General features: G+C 41.9%; 1 protein-coding gene across 4 annotated transcripts in view; it reads right to left on the reverse strand.

Moving 5' to 3' along the window:
* Positions 1–2,834: 2,834 nt before the first annotated feature.
* Positions 2,835–21,557, reverse strand: part of LOC111952405 (FYVE and coiled-coil domain-containing protein 1) — a 45,214-nt gene continuing 26,491 nt past the window's right edge. For all 4 annotated transcript variants that reach the window (XM_023971032.2, XM_023971031.2, XM_023971030.2 and 1 more), the window contains 7 exons: positions 18,845–18,994; positions 16,486–16,715; positions 12,231–12,384; positions 10,781–10,873; positions 10,327–10,537; positions 5,722–5,831; positions 2,835–5,358 (listed from right to left, as the gene is read on the reverse strand). In XM_023971032.2, coding sequence (XP_023826800.1) covers positions 5,286–5,358; positions 5,722–5,831; positions 10,327–10,537; positions 10,781–10,873; positions 12,231–12,384; positions 16,486–16,715; positions 18,845–18,994 — 1,021 coding nt within the window. In that variant the 3' untranslated portion in view covers positions 2,835–5,285. The remainder of the gene's footprint in view (positions 5,359–5,721; positions 5,832–10,326; positions 10,538–10,780; positions 10,874–12,230; positions 12,385–16,485; positions 16,716–18,844; positions 18,995–21,557) is intronic.

Here is a 21,557-nt window from a genome sequence, read left to right on the forward strand (position 1 = left end):
ATTCATTATGGGGCTTTTGTGCCATGGTTTAATTACACCAATGAAAGACCCCTYCACACTCACACAAACACGCACATACACAGACAAACACGCAAACGCACGCAAAACACATGTACAGACACGCACTTAACATTTGATATAGCTAACTCCTTGCAGTCTTTCAAATGTATTATAACGGGCTCATCACGCTCTAGCGACTCCTTGTGGTGGGCCGGKTGCCTGCAGGCTGACAWCGGTCATCAGTTGAACAGTGTTTCCTTCGACACATTGGTGCAGCTGGTTTCCGGGTTAAGCGAGTGGGTATTAAGAAGTGCGGTTTGGCGGATCACGTTTCAGAGGATGCATGACTCGACCTTTGCCTCTACCGAGCCCGCTGGGGAGTTGCAGCGATGAGACAAGATCGTAACCACAAAATTGGGTAGAAAAAGGGGGTAATTTTTTTTCTTTTTATATACAGCTACATCAAAGTTTGATATTTCAAAAAAGGAAATAAAGGGATGCATGAAAGTGTACACTGAGTGTGGTGGACCATCCTTGATACACACTGGAAATTGTTGAGCATGTAAAACCCAGCAGTGTTGCAGTTCTTGACACAAAGCTGTGAGCATGGCACCTACTACCATAACCTGTTCAAAGGCACTTAAATATTTTGTCTTGCCCATTCACCCTCTGAATGGCACACATACACAATCCATGTCTCAATTGTCTCATGGCTTAAAAATCCTTCTTTAACCTGTCTCCTCCCTTTCATCTACACTAATTGACAATGGACATCAATCAGGGATCATAGCATTCACCTAGATTAACCTGGTCAGTCTATATCATTGAAGGAGCAGGTGTTCTTAATGTTTTGTACACAGCGTATTTCTTCATCATACACGTGACATTTTAAGTTATCCAAAACATGTAGGTGATAACATATTGTCTATACATGCGTGTAACCTAATTGTCAATGCTCCGGCAGTTGTTTACACTTTTAGAGTCTAATGCATGCACAATACGGACATCAACATCTGTGTACAGTAAGTCATATTGTGGCAGAAAGCACTTCAAATACTCACAGATGGAGCCAAAGACGTCACGAAAATAATCCAATAGAGACGGACACGCATCTTGAGTGTTCGATGCTGTTTGAATGCGTCAGATCAACTCAGCAAACCGTCCACTCTCACTGAACTGCCGTCTATTTAATTAAGTCTCCAATGACATGCGCTGAAGAAGGTAGCGGAAAGCCTATCTCCCCACCACAGGGAGAGATGCATCTAAAACCATYTCTCCGCTGCGTTGGAGCCTGCGCGTGCCACCGGCGGTCTATACTACAAAGTCACATTACTGAAGAATCTGTTTGAAATTTGATTATCACAACTAACGCCACCCATGTCAACTTTTATTGTGGGTTTACTGCTCTTTATGTGCGTTAAACCTCGTGTCCGATTGTAGTCCAGTCCTTTGTTGTGCATCATTGGACATTTCTGTAAGCATGGGTGGGGTGTAATTAGGGCCATTTCCACTTTGGACAGATCACCTGTAGACTGGAATGTACACAGTTGATTTGCCTCTTTATTGTAATCTTAGAAGTCAATACATACATTGACATTAAAGCACAATGYGCACTTAATTCACTGATGGCCTGGTAGCTCCGGCGCACACATCAATGCACATTTTCGCCTCATCTTGTTGTCACGGCTTCCCCCAAGCTGCGTGGATACGATAGTCTATGATTTCATGTAGGTAGGGTACCGGAGCGCCAAGTCTAGGTCCAAAAGGCTCCTTAACAGCTTCTACTCCCAAGCCATAAGACTTCTTAACAATGAACTAAATGCCCCCCCACCTACATGTACAAATTACTTCGACTAACCTGTACCCTTGCACATTGACTCTGTACCGGTACCCCCTGTATATAGCCACTTATTATTTTATTGTGTTACTTTTTATTTTATTTYGTACATTTTTAATTGAGTAAATATTTTCTTAATAACCAACAATGCAGTTCAAGAAATAGAGTTAAGGACTTGTAAGTAAGCATTTCAYGGTAAGGTTGTATTCTGCGCATGTGACAATTTTGGGGGGATTTGATTTGAAAACGCAACAGGGGAGCGTGCAGGGGAATTGGGCTTTGAGTGGCAACACCCAGAGTCCATGCAAAAAGCTTCAGGGCTGAATGGCATTCGCTTTAACGCACCACACAAATCTATGTAGCTTATTCATGTAAGGCTTCAAATTACCAGAGAGAAATTGCAGGTTCCTCAGAAACCATATTGGAATTGAGACTTTGAAAAACACTCTAAACGTATAGAAAGAAAGGGCTACCTAGAACCAAAAAGGGTACTGCCTGGAACCACAAAAAGCGCTCTGCCTGGATTGAGTGTTGCCTTGTTAATGTCCAAAAGCGGAAGTCAAGGGTGATATGATCCATCACTATCTGTTCTACGTTTGTCGTGTCTAGACATGGTATTGAAATTAGTCTCTTATAAATCCACTGTGTCTGCATTGTGACCAGAGTTCCTGGTGCCACCCTGTAAGCAAATTATTTAACAGATATTCTTTTAACATAAAATGTTTTTTTACGACAATTATTGATGCCATAAGTCAATGGTGCTACCTGTCAATGGACAAGATAAGATACAATGGATCCTCTGGAGGTGGTAAGGAAGATCTGATCACAATCAGATCACAATGCATATCTTAATTGAATACTTCTGTCTAAAACTGTGAGCACAATCAGAATGTGGACAAGATGCATGTTATACCCAGTGCCTGTTAGCACCAGATATAAACGGGGCTAAAGACTTCCAASCTGGAACAGGTGTGAGGAGTTAGGAAGAGGAAGAAAGTGACATCATTAACAAACTTTATTTTAAAGTTGAACTGTACATGTTTTTACATCATAGTGACTGCATAGATAAAGAATAGGGTCATGTGGATTTCACTGAAGTCACATGATGCTGGTGGCAGACTCTTGAAAGCCCTCAATTTGATAATTTAAAAAGATAGGATATCTTTCCCTGCACAATCTCTTTTACAAACACCAGAAAATACTATCAAAATACTATTCCTTGTGACATTGTAAATCATTATTATTGCTAAATTCCATCCAAAAGTGCAAAACTGTAGAGAAAATATGAGGCTTTGTATACAAATTGCACACATTTAGACCACTTATAAAATACAAAAGAAATGCTCCCAATAAAAATGGAAAACAGTTCTCTGTAAAAGCAGCATCCGATGTAGCTATTGAGCCCCATTGGTGTAGGTAGGGTGAAGTTTCCCCTAGAATCTGATCTTGGGTTAAGGTTATGATTGGTGGAGGGGAAGCTCATCCTAGATCTGTACTAAAGGAAAATTCACCCCAGAGCTTGCTTCATTAGGGAAGAACATTGGTCGCCTCCTTGACTGATGGTATGACTGAGATGTCATTCCTTATTGCTTTCAGATACTATAATACATACAAAGGAAAATATCAACACTTAGGATCCTTATAAGAACAAAAAACAGAGGTCCTATTTATACACGGTATCTAAAATGTATGGCTATAACAAAATTCTAAAATCCCTTATAACGAAACATAACAAAATCATATTCATATGATGGTATATAATCTATAGGCCTGCTGTTATGCTCAATCCAGATCTTATCCAGAGAGACCTTACACAAACCTAAACTTGCCATGGTACACTACACTATGCCTTGAGGTGCTCAGGGAGGATAGCCTAAACACAAAAGAGTACCGTATAAGCCCTGGGACCAGCAGTGTATTCTCAAAGATGCCAACTATAGCAAGAACTGGCTATGCAAAACACATGTACATCCGCACTTGGAAAATCGTAATTTTTTATCTATAAAGTGCAGTTTTATATGTGTCTTTTGTAATTAAAACATAATTCAAAACTATGTTGAAAGGGAACTTATCTCCTATAGGCAAAAGTTGGCACTTGCTTTGTCAGTAAGTGACATTGAGCTTATAGGTCACAGTAATAGATCATGTTAGTTGATAGTGTGCTATATAATATAACCTTGAAGTAATACAACCAAATKATTATGTTGCCGTTATCTTAATGAAATTATCAATCAACATTATTTTGCATCAAAACCATTTGAAAATTGATTTCTTAAAAACTATCCTTTTGGGATATAAATGCTCCCCACGTGCTTTTTACATGACAATAAATATGGCAGTCTTTCATTTGAAATCTTGAACTATGGACAAACTTGAGGAAAGCCTATTAACGGTCGAAGAGAGTTCATCTATAGTGTATAACCCATGAGTCTGACTTCAATTCGTTTAAACARACGGCTTCAAAAGCTCCCACAGACACAATAAATTGGTAGCAAGCTTTCAATCTCTTGTATTACTTAGTGGCCATTTTCCTCCCACACAATTATCTTCCCTTCAGCCCAGCAGCATTTGAGGATGACACAAAGTAACTGCCTCCTCCTAAACACAATGTAGTCTAGCTGTACTTGTTTTTGTAACATTATTCATGTTTTTGTAGCATGAAAAATATGCTATATTGTCCAGTAGTGTCCTCTGTATTGTGTGATTACAATGTGAACAGTTGCTCAATAAGTGCCATCTTACTTGTGGACACTGTGTTAGTCCATGATAGAAAACAATCATAGCTAATAACATTGTATAAATGTGTGCGCAATAACCTCTCTATCTCTGTTTAACAAGACCATGTAGTGAACTCATAAGGCTACCATTTTAACTCTTCACCTGTGGTTAAGTTTTGAATTCCTGGTTTTCCTACAGATGTAGGATCTAAATTTGAGCCAGTTTGCTACATCAAGAAAATAATCCTGCAGCAACAGAAAATGTGAATTATTATGTGGATTATAATTAATGGGCATTTTGTTAGGGTTTGATACATTTTTGTAAGGGAAAATCAAGTCTGAAATGTAAAAGTGGAAATAACAAACTTTAGAAGCCTCTTTAAGCCTCAAATACACAACAGGTTTTACATTTCCTGAATTTCATGAAAGTTCTCCTGCAAGAGGGTAATCAAATTAAGACCCTACATCTGTACTCTATGTGAAGAGTCCATTAGTTCAAAACAACCACCATGTCTGTAAGGTGTTTGTGCTCTAACTAAAACATGACCAACACACTCAAAACATAAAAACATTAGTGTTAAAAATATAGGGATCCAACAAAAACTGTTTTTTTTTTTAAATAAAAGAGCAAAAGCAAACATAAAATACTGTACTTGGTGGGGCATCCAGAAACAAATAAGCATTTGAAAAAAAAATAGCCTTCACCCTGCATTAGTATCCATTATCCAGGCTTAGAAATCACTCCCATCGTATATAATCGTCTTCTCGATTGTCAAGTGGTAGAGGACTTTCTTTGAGATGAACCTGTCAGGGTTGTAGTGAAGAAATAGAACAATATAAAATTTTGCAACAAAAATGAAACCCTCACAAGCAACTTCATAGTACTGCAGTGCTTCAGAGAGCTGTCATCCTTCACCACAAGGGCACATGGGAACTGGAGACTGACTTGATGCTAGCGATAGATGTTCTACAGAAGCACACTGCCATGAGAAGGTGGGTTTCAGTGTGTTCAAGGGTTTGAAGTGGTTACGGTTAAGAACGTGACTGTTTTGCCTATCGTTCGCTGAGAAGGGATAACGTTCTGCTCTACACAAGCACACGGAGAGGTAAAGAGTATTGACTGACTACAGGGTAATTCTAATAATAAAGGTGTGTAGTGAAGAGTACCTTGAGAAGGAGTTGTCAAAGATGAGAGTGTAGAGACCAGGGTTCCTGACTTTCAGCTGGCCTTGGATGGTCTCTTTGTGAGAGTTACAGCGAGTCAGAGGAATCAGTACCTGAGAAGAGAACAYGAGAATAAGTCAATGGATTCCTAGCTTATGATAATATTGTTGATGTGGAGCCGTTTATATTTGAGATATTAAAGTTCATGTTCAAAAAGAGGCCACAATCTTCAGTCTTTTTGTAATCTGATAGGTTCATTGAATTGGGAGTTGGGAAGTGGGGGAGCCTTTCTTTTAGGTGACCATTCGAAACCAAAAGTTATTTTATTGCTATTAAAATTGGCCATAGCTACGAATACAGAGTTTTAGCCCCCGCCCTCTCCTGTCTCTATGGAAACCTCTTTCTCAAAGCTAAGGATCCGGATCACGTTCTGCTCATGTGTTATTTTACACACACTATGTAGCTACTGCTCACACTCCCCGTCCGTTTACGTTTCAGTCTTTACTCAGCCTCTTCTGAACCATGATGATGTATGTAGCCTGTCTCTGCCTCGTACTTCTAAACAGCTGAAATAAAAACCTTGTCACGATTTAAACGAACATTCCCACAAATATTTATTGTCAGTTGTAACATACAGTATATTGCAGTTCCACAAGCAGGACGCAGTCCCTACACATTGCATTGGAGCAAAAACAATCATTGTTTTCTGTGATGATGTAGGATCATCTTTGTAGTTGCTGCCATATTGTAGCCACTAGACACCAGCCACTAGCCCGAGTTCCTGAAAAACAGAATGTAACTCCCTGCTTGAGTTTTAACCCTGTGGTGGATGAATCAGAATTAGTTGAGTAACATAAGTAATTAAGATGTCATATCTGCATAATATTCTGATGTGATATACTTTTTATTAGAATGTATTTCTAATAGACTCTAGTGTTGGCAGTTGCATTTCTTCCCTCAGCTGGGGCTCAGTCACTTGGGACCCAGAGAGGGGAGAGGTCAGGCTTGTCTTTTACATGTCTCTCATCTTACACTTATCCTGGGTCAGTGTATGACCTAGAGGCGCACTCCCCTCAGTGAGCTTGTCCAGGAGTGAACGGCAGTACTGAACGGCAGTACTGCATAAGCCAATCTATTTTTATTTCACTCTTCACCTCAGACAGCACGGGTTTAGTTGAATACGCGAACAATTGAATGGTGAGCATTTACACAGATGGGGCTCCATCTGACTACGGAGAAGTTTTGGTTCCTGACTCAAAGGGAATACCCTGCCCTCTCCCTCTGAGCATTAATGACGCGTTCAAAACAACTGGGTACTCAGAACTGTAAACTCAGAAATCTACAACCTTCGACTTCTGTACATTCAAGACAACTGGGAACTCGGAAAGAAATGAGCTCTGACTAGGAAAAATAGTTTTGAACGGTCATCAAACGCAGAATTCCAACTCGGGAACTCAGGCCACTTTCTAGAGCTCTGACATTCCGACCTAAAGTTCACTGATGCCGGGTCTCCCAAGTGGCGCAGCGGTCTAAGGCACTGCAGCGCAGTGCTAGATGTGTCTCTACAGATCCTGGTTCAATTCTAGGCTGTCGCAACCGGCCGCAGCGCACAATTGTCCCAGCGTCGTCTGGGTTAGGGGAGGGTTTGGCAGGCCGGGATGTCCTTGTCCCATCGTGCTCTAGCGACTCCTGTGGTGGGATGAGTGCATGCACACTGACACGGTTGCCAGGTGTACGTGTTTCCTATGACAAGAATTTCATAGGTGTCCAATTGTGTCAAGAAGCAGTGTGGCTTGGCATGGTCGTGTTTCGAAGGACACACGGCTCTCGACCTTCACCTCTCCGGAGTCCGTACGGGAGTTGCAGCGATGGGACAAGACTGTAACTACCAATTGGATACCACAAAAYTGGGGRTAAAAAAATATATATWATAATAATAATAAAGTTCACTGATGTCATATTTTTCAGAGTTCCCAGTTGTCTTGAAAGCACCATAAAACTCATGGTAGGCTACCCTTCGCCAGCTCTTATCTGTGTAAAGCTGGATTCAGTGCTCTCGCTTGCATTAAAACCAAATATCCATCCAGGTTGGATGTAACAGCAGAGATGAGGTGCGCACTGTCGACCACGCCCCCTGACTTTGAGAAGCTCTGACGCGACATGCATCAAGCACACCCATCTCATTAGTGGTGGTGAGATAAGGTACATTACGTCAGAATAATTTGCGATTGACTGTCATATCCCCACATTAAAAGTATGTGATCATGAGTTGAGAAGACAATCAGAAATACTGTTAGAATGTTTTAAAATGTTCTGTCATAGCCCCAAATATATATTTTTTTACATTGGCTGTTAATTACATAATTTTTTTCAAAATGGGTGGGGTCTCAAAAATGTTCAGATGTCAAAATGCGGTGGCAGTCCCAAAAGGTTTAGGAACCCATGCTCTAAAGGGTTCCCTTTCACCCGTTACCATGGTTATGCATTTTGCTTTTCAGAATTGTTTCCATTAGAAGCATTTACATTTAGGCCTGTCCATAGTAGAGGTCGACCGACTATGATTTTTCAACGCCGATACCGATTATTGGAGGACCAAAAAAAGCCGATACCGATTAATCGGCCAATTTTTATATATATTTGTAATAATTATAATTACAACAATACCGAATGAACAATGAACACTTATTTTAACTTAATGTAATACAGAAATAAAATATATTTAGTCTCAAATAAATAATGAAACATGCTCAATTTGGTTTAAATAATGGAAAAACACAGTGTTGGAGAAGAAAGTAAAAGTGCAATATGTGCCATGTAAAAAAGCTAACGTTTAAGTTCCTTGCTCAGAACATGAGAACATATGAAAGCTGGTGGTTCAATATTCCCATTTAAGAAGTTTTAGGTTGTAGTTATTATAGGAATTATGATGGGTCAACAATCTCTCTCTATACCATTTGTATTTCATATACCTTTGACTATTGGATGTTCTAATAGGCACTTTACTATTGCCAGCATTATCTCAGGAGTTGATAGGCTTGAAGTTATAAACCGCGTGTGAATCAATCATTACTAAGCGCTGTTGGCAAACGCATTAAAGTTTGAATGAATGCTTACGGGCCTGCTGCCGCATATCCCCGCTCAGTCAGACTGCTCTATCAAGTATCAAATCATAGACTTAATTATAATATAATAAACACAGAAATACGAGCCTTTGGTCATTAATATGGTCAAATCTGGAAACTATMATTTCAAAAACAAAACGTTTATTCTTTCAGTGAAATACGGAACCGTTCCGTATTTTATGGAACGGGTGGCAACCCTATGTCTAAATATTTCTGTTACATTGCACAACCTTCAATGTTATGCCATAATTACATAAAATTCTGGCAAATTAGTTCACAACGAGCCAGGCGGCCCAAACTGTTGCATATACCCTGACTATGCGTGCAATGAACGCAAGAGAAGTAACCCAATTTCCCTAGTTAATATTGCCTGCTAACATGAATTTATTTTAACTAAATATGCAGATTTAAAAAAAATTACTTCTGTGTATTGATTTTAAGAAAGGCATTGATGCTTATGGTTAGGTATATTCGTGCAACGATTGTGATTTTTTCGTAAATGTGCTTTTGTTAAATCATCCCCCGTTTGGCGAAGTAGGCTGTGATTCGATGATAAATTAACAGGCACCGCAATGATTATATGCAACGCAGAACAAGCTAGTTAAACTAGTAATATCATCAACAATGTGTAGGTAACTAGTGATTATGTGAAGATTGATTGTTTTTTATAAGTTTAATGCTAGCTAGCTAGCAACTTACCTTGGCTCCTTGCTGCACTCGCGTAACAGGTGGTCAGCCTGCCACGCAGTTTCCTCAAGGAATGCAATGTAATCGGCCATAATCGGAGCCCAAAAATGCAGATTACCGATTGTTATGAAAACTTGAAAACGGCCCTGCCGATTAATCGGTCGACCTCTAGTCCATAGTTAATTCCCTGGAGTGTAATGGACTACCTGAGCTGCTCCAGGCTGCTTGCTCTACTTTGGGTGAAAGGTCAATAAAGAGTTCTGTTCTCAGCAGGGGGAGCTCCTCTCTCATTTACACTGCTCCCGGGTGAAGCTTCCCCTAGGTACAGATTTAGAATAATCTTTCTGTTCCCAATCCAGAATTTAAACATTAGTTTGGGAAATGCAAAACTGACCAAAGATCAGCGTCTAGGGGCAACATCATCCTACACTATTTAGACTCAACGAGGGTTATTATTTGCTACTGGGATCATCTGCAGCAACATTCCTCCTAATCATGGCCCTGGAGAGCTACAGGCCCAGCACTAACACAGTATGTATCAAGCGTATCCCAGTAGGAATGCTGATTTAGGATCAGTTTTGCCTTTTAGATCATAATAAACAAGCTTACATGGACAGGGGTGGGTGATCCTAGATCAGCACTCCTACTATGAGACACTTGATATAAACAGCCCCTGATTCAACTAATCTTAGTCTTGAAGACTGCACAAAATCCTGCTTGTACCTCCAATAGCTCTTTAGGTCCAGGGTTAGTGACTGACCACTGGTCTAAGAGCGGAGCTGGTCCATAGTGGTCCTACCTTGGACTGTTCCACCGGGACGTCGGCGGTCTCACGGTACACCACGCTGAAAGAGATGCTCTTGGGCTCCGAGGAGAACACCCAGCTCACGGTAGGTCCACAATCGACCACGGCGATGTTGATCACGCTGTAGCAACTGGACTTGACAAAGAGCTCTCGGGAGCCATCGCCAAACTGAGAGATGTCTTCGATGCTGAGAGGGACAACCAACCTGGAAACACAACCAGATAGCAGAGGAAGAGAAGCCATTGATTTGACTGAGATTTCAACGTGAGTTTTCACACACAATACACTGCCAGTCTTGGCCAGGATTTGGTGTAGTGATCAGGGTAGGTATTGTGGGAAAAGGAAGTACTGGCTGAGGAAGCTGTAATAGTACTTTTATTTCCAACATACATGTGTGTGTGATTGTGTGTGTGCAAGTGTGTCTGTGCGCGCAAGGTTCTAGACTCACGTGACTTCTCCAGACTTGAGAAGGGTGATCTCTGTGTCCTGCACAGTGGGTACATTCTCTTCCGGGTCGTCTGGGGACACTGCTCCTGTGCCTCTGCAGGTCGCGGATCACATGACAAAAGACGGTGTTGATTTACCACAAAGCTCCTCATAACCACATACCTACTGTGCCTATTGGCTGATTAACATCATGGGACTGACCAGAACCGTACCGTGCTGTGCCTATTGGCTGATTAACACTATGGGACTGACCAGAACCGTACAGTGCTGTGCCTATTGGCTGATTAACACCATGGAACTGACCAGAACTGTACAGTGCTGGACCACAGTTTGCTTTCACATGGTCCTTTCCAGCATGGTTCTAGTATTTATGGTGGATATGTAACCTGGGCCAGTACAGCTAGGCTTGGTACCTGTGTAACCTGGCCCAGTATAGCCAGGCTTGGCTCCTGTGTAACCTGGGCCAGTACAGCTAGGCTTGGCTCTAGTGCAACCTGGCCCAGTACAGCTAGGCTCAGCTTGGCTCTAGTGTAACCTGGCCCAGTACAGCTAGGCTTGGCTCAGCTTGGCTCCAGTGTAACCTGGCCCAGTACAGATAGGCTTGGCTCAGCTTGGCTCCAGTGTAACCTGGCCCAGTACAGATAGGCTTGGCTCAGCTTGGCTCCAGTGTAACCTGGCCCAGTACAGCTAGGGCTTGGCTCCAGTGTAACCTGGCCCAGTACAGCTAGGCATGGCTCAGCTTGGCTCCAGTGTAACCTGGCCCAGTACAGCTAGGGCTTGGGTCAGTAGGGGGATCGACTAGATCACCAGAAGGATACAAAGTGAAAATGTGACAAATAAAGCTCAATATTTCGAAGGTTTCTCAGACGACTGATGAAAGTAAAGGTAGTTGATGGCTACGGTGAGTCACAAATCGATTTTTTGGAATGATCTTGGGTGACATCGCTCACTTCATGGTGTGTTTTTTGACAACGAAACCCCTCACAGACAAGGGTCAAATCAAGCCGAAGCATTATCTGAGATTAGAATATTCTCCAAAACGGGAGACGATGATATAAGAAATCACACTTAAATCGCACCTCTGGATGCATAAACTCACAGTCATTTTCTCTCCCATTGTTTACTCCTGGGTTTCTCCTTGTTCTGCTCATGCCTTCCATTTACAATCATTTCAGCAGCAGGTGTTCATAAATGGAAGGCAGCAGAATGTGTGAAGGTCACACTGAACTTTTTGTCTTTCAGAGATTTGAGAGAGAGTTTGTCATGACTTTGTCATGACTGCTTGAGAGAGAGTTTGTCATGACTGGACACTTGGACTGTGAATGCTGTGTGTGTGTGTGCGCGCGGGCGCTACCCATGTGTGTATATACGCGCACGTGTGTGCGTGCGTGTGCACACACGCGTGCGTGTTTTATTTGGCTAGGTATCTGTCCACGTCTGGTTGCACTCACATGTCTAGCGCCCCCAGTGGCCGTGCGTCCTGTTCTCCCTCCAGTGAGCCTCCTGTTGTTTGGGACAGTGAGTCGCTGTCATAGGTCCCGTTCACTTCCTCCTGTGTGATGATGTCATAGGCCGCGTCATCAGACTTGGCGCCGGGGTCCGACACTGCACAGGACACAGGACGTCAAACCAGTCATGTACCTGTAACACTTTACTGTAGCCTCTTATGTATACATTCATAAAGCCTTCATAAGAGCTACATAAGACATGACARGAAGTCAAACCTATGCCAATTCTATACCAGACAGTCATACACGTTTTACACAGAGAAAAGCCATTGTTATGATCACAGTGTGTGTTTATGCACAACAGATTGTGATCACCAAGGCTTTTCTCTTGATGTACTTACCAGCCTGTCTAATATCCTCAGAGGTAGACGCAGTGTTGCCAACTCATTTTCAGGGTAAGTTGCTAGAGGCAGGTTGATTTGTTGCTAAAAGTTGCTAAATGACGTTGTGATGTCATTGCGTGATAACGTAAAACTGCGTCATTATGTAGAATACACAATAACGTTACTCAAATTGACTGGCCATCTCGGCAAAAAATATGATTTGACATTTGTTCAGGTACAGACTCCCACTATTTTCTGTACTTCTGGCTGTACAATTTTGATTGAGACATTTTGATTGATGTTGTAAGTTCTGTTCAAGATCAAACATTAGTGACCAACTATATTCATTGGGTTTGGCTCGTGGAACCCGTACTACTGCTGCTGCAGTCAGCCAACAATGATTTGCAATTTGCTGAAATTGCTGCTGGCCTGCTGCTGCCTGTGCACGAGCTGAGCGCCTGCTGCTGACGTCACTCACAATGCACTTTTGCAGCCAGGCACGTGTGTTGTGACTGAGTCTGTGACAGAGAAAATCGTTTTTGTGTCATTTAGAGGGAAAATGAGTGCATTTTAGCATTTGAGTCACTTTTCAAAAGTTGCTAAAAGTTCCAAATACATTTTTAAAAGTAGCTACATTTGTTGCTAGGTGCTGTTTGAAAAAAAAGCTGCCAGGGTAGTCTGAAAAGTTGCTAAATCTAGCAACAAAATTGCTAAATTGGCATCACTGGGTAGACATAGAGGTAAAGTCTTCCCGGTACGGGGACCTCCTATATGTTCAAGTACTTCTTTTTTTATATGGGCATAATCATAGAATTACATATAAAATCCCTATTAATTTAATAGGATTTTTATGGGCCTAATAGTGAAGATATGTTGTTTAACTTTGAAAATGTATTAGCTTACCTTTTAATGTGGCATAAACACAACAAGTCATGATGTTTTTATCTGATTGTCAAACAATTACTTCAAAAGGCTCATGTAGGCTTGCCTGACGACTCAAACTGAATTATGTTCACTAGATACTTTAGTTCGCTAGATACTTTTTGTGCCGACTTCAAAATGAGGAGTGTTGTACAAAACAAAGTCATCAGAGATTGGATCATCTCTAATCAACTAGAGTATCAAAGTTCTGGCTCTGGCCCAACCCATTAGTTTCTGGGTCCAATCAGAACAGTTAGAATGTGATTGCGTTCTAGAAATCGTTGGGGAGGTACTCAGATCCAGACTCATTGCGGAGAAGAAACTAACGTCCGTGGGTGTGGCATAGCGTTTGGCCGTAGCAAGGAGTTTGGGTAGCCAGGCAACATGTAGGCTACCTGCGCACGTTACTCGGGGACGGCGGAACGATAGGCGATGCAGGGGGAAAAAATGCTTTTAAGCCTCAGTTAGATATTTTTCTGCTTATAATTTCTGACATTTGGTAGGCTATTTCCAAGTCAACTTATTAGTCTATAATTAGATACATGCAGCTTGTCTTCTGTCGTTACTTGATGCTCGTCCAGAATATTAAATAAAGCCTTGATCCCCAGAATAATGTCATAAATCGATAGAAAAGAATGCATCATCATCAATCCAGTTGATATCAGTAAGGTTTTCTCTTTCATTTCTGCTTCTCTCACGGAAAGAGGCCATTTAGGGACCAGGGGAATTTCAAAAGTTTGACCGGTTTTAAGGAAATGAAAAGGTGTGAAAATGATCCAAAATCTTTCTGATAGTATTTCAATTGGTCTTGGATGCATATTTTATGTGGATAAAAATGAAATACTGTCAGCTTTTATGTCGAAATTGCATATTTAGCCTACAAACAGTCCCCAGATTCACAAAATCGTCTTAAGAATACATTTCTTAATTGCCATTTTTTTCCTTTACTATAGACTTATGAAGAAAGTTAAGCAAATTTTCTCTTCCTCAAAACGGTTATTGGAAATGTTTTTGCGTTATTTCTAATGAAGAAGAAATACGATTCTTGAAAATAAAGTTGGATTTATTCTTGGAAATGTTTTTAATTCCAAGATAGCTAAAACCTTCTCTTAAACTCAGGGCAGTGAGAGAATAAGCTAATCAAAGCAATTGAACATTTTTAATTCACTTACAAACTTTATCTAAAAGTTTCAGTATTGATTATTTTAACATTGATTAGGTATTAGAACCGTAATCACAGTAGGAAATATGCTAACATGATTGCCATTGCAAGCTAGATAGCTAAATCGGTTGCCWAGTGACAATGATCTTAAAAAGATAGTTAAGAAGTTCATAAGAAGATACTTGAAAAGTTTGTATGAAAATCATGAAATCTTAAAATATTGTTGAGGATTTGCACTTACGACCTATCTTCTAAACTTGATTTCTTCTTATTTATTTATAAAAAGTGTTCAGTGAATCTGGGCCCAGGTCCCTAACCACACATTCGCATTCTCTCAAGATGCTGAAAAAAAAAWATATATATTTCTCTACTCCTATTCCCGAGACAAAATTAACATTTGGTCTATMATTTTACTGCCAGGAACACTTAATTCTACAGGAGTTAATATTATAATAGGCTACATGTGAGGCCTACAGTCAGTGTCCAGACTTCAATTACTATTCCAACTATTAGGCTATTCCACTGTAAAATAAAAGTTTTATGAATGACATTCGGTGATTGTCAAGTCTATTCACTAATTTTTGATGGGACTGACATGTGGTAATGATWGACAGATTCCAAGAAAAGTGTAGGCTATTATTATAAAACTGTTTCAATTATTGTGATCGGCTCATGTTTTACCGGTACGGCGTAGCCCCACTATTTATTTTGCCGGTCCAGGACCGTTCCGACTAACTTTCACCCCTGCCTATCTTGTCTGCCAGATTTCAGAACTGTGATGATGATGTATGTCATTGGGATTTGTTGTTACGCTTTGTAACTTTTCCACAAAAGAACTGCTCTTTAGGGACTATAAAGATTTCTTGAAATGTAATTTCTCTAGTAGTCGGACATTTTTGACTTCCCAGTACCATGTTGTGACAAAACAATGCCAATGATTGGCAACGCRATCTCCGCTGCGAGTTTTGTCATTTTCAAATTAAAGCAGTAAAGCAGAATGGAGATTAAGAAATTAGAATTAAAAGTGTTTCCCATTTTGCTAAGAACAAGGTAGAATCTAGAATCAATCACATTTATAAAGTCCTTTTTATATCAGGTGTCACAAAGTGCTATACAGAAACCCAGCCTAAAACCCCAAACAGCAAGCAATGCAGATGTAGAAGCACAGTGGATAGGAAAAACTCCCTAGAAAGGCAGGAACCTAGGAAGAAACCTAGAGAGGAACCAGACTCTGAGGGGTGGCTGGCACCCCACATCACTTTTTGTAGTCCCCCCCATTTTAGGGGACCAAGAGTATTGGGACAAATTCCCGTATATGTGTATTAAAGTTGTCAAAAGTTTAGTCTTTAGTCCCATATTCCTAGCACACAATGACCTCATCAAGCTTGTGACTCTACAAACTTGTTGGATGCATTTGCTGTTTGTTTTGGTTGTGTTTCAGATTATTTTGTGCCCAATAGAAATGAATGGTAAATAATGTATTGTGTCATTTTGGAGTCACCTTTATTGTAAATAAGAATATAATATGTTTCTGAACACTTCTACATTAATGCGGATGCTACCATGATTATGGATAGTCCTGAATGAATCATGAATAACGATGAGTTACAGAGGCATAAATATCATATCCCCCCAAAAATGCTAACCTCCCCTGTTATTGTAATGGTGAGAGGTTAGCATGTCTTGGGGGTATGATATAAAATGCTAACCTCCCCTGTTATTGTAATGGTGAGAGATTAGCATGTCTTGGGGGTATGATATTTGTGCGTTAGCATATGTGTGTACATCTCACCTTTAACCCTGGGAGTGGGTTTGTAGGGGGCTGGTTCGGGGGGTGAGTGAGGCCCAAAACTGGGGGGAGGTGGCTGGGTATCGGTGGGGCTCAGCTCACCCTCGGTGAACCTCTCCACCACGGCGCTGTGCTGGGAGTAACACTCCCTGCAGCAACGCTCCTTCTTCCCACTGTGCTTGGTCATCACAAAGTTGTTACTACAGTAGTAGCAAAAGACGCGTCCACACAGCCTGAAACAAGAAGAGTGTACTGTAGTATCATATCACTGTGGAACATTCACCCAAAACCTGAAACCTCTCAGATTTTCTAAATTTCTGGAAACTATTGCATCACAGTTCAAGGTTAGCAATAGAGCAAATCACCTTTTAACTCAACATCAATTCAAGAGTTACATTCAAATTACCAGTCAGACCGAAGTCTGTGGAAGCCCACGATACAAAAAAAACTAAGTCACTGACTCTCTCTGACATGTCCAGTAAGCTCTAAAAGCACTACCATTACAGCTTCCTCTGCCAGTACCTCAATTACCTCCACACCGGTGCACCAGCACATTGACTCTGTGACTGGTACCCCCTGTATATAGCCTCCACATTGACTCTGTACCGTACACCCTGTATATAGCCTCCACATTGACTCTGTACTGGTACCCCCTGTATATAGCCTCCACATTGACCTGTACTGGTACACCCTGTATATAGCCTCCACATTGACTCTGTACCGTAACACCCTGTATATAGCCTCCACATTGACTCTGTACTGGTACCCCCTGTATATAGCCTCCACATTGACTCTGTACTGGTACCCCCTGTATATAGCCTCCACATTGACTCTGTACCGTAACCCTGTATATAGCCTCCACATTGACTCTGTACCGGTACCCCCTGTATATAGCCTCCACATTGACTCTGTACCGGTACCCCCTGTATATAGCCTCCACATTGACTCTGTACCGGTACCCCCTGTATATAGCCTCCACATTGACTCTGTACCGGTACCCCCTGTATATAGCCTCCACATTGACTCTTGTACCGGTACCCCCTGTATATAGCCTCCACATTGACTCTGTACCGGTACCCCCTGTATATAGCCTCCACATTGACTCTGTACCGGTACCCCCTGTATATAGCCTCCACATTGACTCTGTACCGGTACCCCCTGTATATACCTCCACATTGACTCTGTACCGGTACCCCCTGTATATAGTCTCCACATGACTCTGACCGGTACCCCCTGTATATAGCCTCCACATTGACTCTGTACCGGTACCCCTGTATATAGCCTCCACATTAACTCTGTACCGGTACCCCCTGTATATAGCTTCCACAGTGACTCTGTACCTGTACCACCTGTATATAGTCTCCACATTAACTCGTACCGGGACCCCCTGTATATAGCCTCCACATTGACTCTGTACCGGTAACCCCTGTATATAGTCTCCACATTGACTCTGTACCTGTACCACCTGTACATAGTCTCCACATTGACTCTGTACCGGTACCCCCTGTATATAGCCTCCACAGTGACTCTGTACCGGTAACCCCTGTATATAGCCTCCACATTGACTCTGTACCCGTAACCCCTGTATATAGCCTCCACATTGACTCTGTACCGGTACCCCCTGTATATAGTCTCCACATTGACTCTGTACCGGTACCCCCTGTATATAGCCTCCACATTGACCTTGTACCGGTAACCCCTGTATATAGCCCCACATTGACTCTGTACCAGTACCCCTGCATATAGCCTCCACATTGACTCTGTACCAGCACCCCATGATATCAGCCTCCACATTGACTCTGTACCAGCACCCCCTGTATATAGCCTCCACATTGACTCTGTACCGGTAACCCCTGTATATAGCCTCCACAGTGCCTCTGTACCAGCACCCCCTGTATATAGCCTCCACATTGACTCTGTACCGGTAACCCCTGTATATAGCCTCCACAGTGACTCTGTACCGGTAACCCCTGTATATAGCCCCGCTATTGTTATTTACTGCTGCTCTTTAATTATTTGTTATTCTTATCTCTTCCCTTTTTTGGGAATTTTCTTAAAACTGCATTGTTGGTTAAAAACTGTAAGGTCTACACCTTTTGTATTCGGCGCATGTGACAAATAACATTTGATTTGATTTTACTTCCTTTTTCCACTACACATGCGCTGATCACTAATCCAAATCTCGGCCAAGACTGGCAGTGTATTGTGTGTGAAAACACAAGTTGAAATCTCAGTCAAACCAAGGCCTACTCTTCCTCTGCTATCTGGTTGTGTTGCTAATAGCGCTTAACATGTTGTCTATTGTTCCCGTAACAAGACATAACAAGGCCATCTAGTGAGTCAGCGCCCTCTCTGTGCCCACCTGCAGTTATGTCGGCGTAGCCACCAGGTGAAATGGGCCTGGCAGCCCAGGCAGTGGGTGGTCTCCTTGTCCTGCAACAAGCGCTCCTCTGCCCACAGCTTCTGCTCAAACTCCAGAGCGTCTGATTTCTGCCATAGAACATCCTTATCCCTGCAGGAGCACACACACACACACACTGTGAATACATGTTTTATGTTTGGATCCAGCATCGAAGTACAAAGGACCCAAAAGATCACAAACACACACACACAGACAGACACCCAAAGACACACACACACACAGACAGACACCCAAAGACACACACACACACAGACAGACACCCAAAGACACACACACACACACAGGTTAAGGCGTCAGCATGCTTCAGTTCCGCTGGCGGCTAGTTCGGCTAGTTGAACCGAACAGGTGTGCTCACATACACCCTTAAAAGACATTCACTTGAAAAACACGGAAAAAGCGGCAATAGCACTGTTTGTCTATTTTGAGACGCCGTAGCCAGCATTCACTTCCTGACAATATTCAGAATTAATCTAAGATAATTTAAGAAATCTGTCATTAACTTTGACGTTTTGGACGAGAAGATCTTAGTCACGTGATTTTACATCTAACTAAGATGTTTGGAACAGTATTTCTCAATGACTAAATGTGCATGAAAACGAGTCGTCTCTCGTTGAATGACAACAAAGACTTTACTGAAGAATCCCTATTGTTGACCAATCACCGATGAAGGGGCGTAGACTTTGGCTACCAACTTCGGCTTGCCTCAAGAAAACACATTGTGTGTCCGAACAATCGGGAAAAAAACGTACGTAAATTCAAAACTAACAAAATCGTCACAAAATGTTGTCATAATATTTGCACAAACTCTTCCGGCTGGGAAGCATGCGGATGCCTTTAGAGCGCAGGACCTGCTGTTAAAAAGAACACAGTTACATCAGTCTGGTTGTTCCCCTCTGATCATCAGGATATTGTCTGCTCAGTTAGGTTTCTTCAGGCATGGTTTCTTTCTAATCAGTGAATCATACATTTGTGTGACTAAACTTAGTGTCCACCTGCTCATGGACTCTCTCTCGAACATCCCTAAGGACTGCGGTTGAAAACGAGCTAAAACCGTCACCTTTACTAAAACGTTGATTAATGTGTACTGTACCTGTAAAAATAAACTCAATAAAGTCAACAAAATCATTATTCATGCTATTCTGGTTATATTGTCCTAATCTAATTTTACATGCACTTCCAACGACCCCCTGTTCTGATGTACTGTACGTCTCTCTGCCAATGAGCAGTTGGAATATAAAAAAATGTAGGAGTAAATTAAGATAAACAGAGAGAGAGAGAGAGAGACACACATAGACACAGACACAGAGAGAGAGAGAGAGACACATAGACATAGACACAGAGAGAGAGAGACACACATAGACACAGACACACAGAGAGAGAGAGAGACACACCCAGACACAGAAAAAGAGAGAAAGAGCGAGAGAGCAATGACTGCCAAAAAAACTGAAAATTCATAAGCAGACGAGAGCTGTCGCTTTCTGTTCTTTCCTCTTAATATCCCCCTCTCGCTGTCTCCCTCCTTAATATCCCCCTCTCACTGTCTCCCTCCTTAATATCCCCCTCTCACTGTCTCCCTCTTAATATCCCCCTCTCAGAGAGAGATTATCCCCTCTTGCTTCTCTCTTCTTCCTTGATATTCTGGGACTTTTTCTTTCTTGATCCGATATGGACTATATCTCTCTCTTTAGGTGCAAGATCTGTTATATATGGATCGATATGTATAAGATATATAGCAATCGTTGTTATAATTGCCTCTCTTTAGTATCTAGTATGTCCCATTTCCAATTGGATAACCTAACCGATATTCACAACTACAGAAGTGCCTAGAGGTTATTGGAATTCAGAAGCGTCTCTCTTTGTCTCGTCAAAGCGAATTCTTTTGTCCACCTCAAACTTCTTGTTCTCCACCACTCCACCCACTTTCTCCTCTTTATTCACTCTTTCAATCCCTCCTCGATGTGTACACTCACGCTACATTCTCTGGATCCTACAATCCACCTGCTTTTGCCATTCCCTTCCCTCTGCTTTTTTTTGGTCATGATCTCCTTCCCCTCCTCTTTTGTCAGATTCCTTCTCTCCTTCTCATCTTTTGTCTGTCAGATCCTTCTGTCTTCCCGCATTTTCATCGAGATCCTCCCTCCCTCCGCTTTATTGTCAGATCCTGTCTCATCCCTGCATTTTCCGTCAAGATTCCTTCTGTCCCTCATTTTCATCAGATCCCTCCCTCCACCTTTTTGTCAGATCCCGCTCTCCCTACATTTCGTCAGATACGTAGGATCCATCTCTCTTTCAGATGAGTCCTCTCTAACTTTCCTTTTCATCAGTATCCGCCTCTACTTTTGACAGCTCCCGTCCTTTTCATCAATCGCCTCTCTCCCTCCTGTAAATTCCTCTTCCCTCTTCATTCAAGCTCTATTCCGTTCAAATCTCTCCTCCTTTGTCATCAGATTCCTCTCCCTACTTTCCAATCTTCTCCTTCATCAGATCCCTCTCCCTCCTTTCGTCAGATCTCTCTATTCATTCACAGATCCTCCCTCTACCTTCTCAATCCTCTCTGTCCTTTGCATCAGATGCACTCCTCATTCCCTCTCTTTTCATCAGATCCCTCTCCTCCCTCACTTTTTCGTGCAGATCCCTCTCTACTTACCTTTTA

The sequence above is a fragment of the Salvelinus sp. IW2-2015 genome, linkage group LG26, assembly GCF_002910315.2.
Source record: "Salvelinus sp. IW2-2015 linkage group LG26, ASM291031v2, whole genome shotgun sequence".
Taxonomy (NCBI): Eukaryota; Metazoa; Chordata; class Actinopteri; order Salmoniformes; family Salmonidae; genus Salvelinus; species Salvelinus sp. IW2-2015.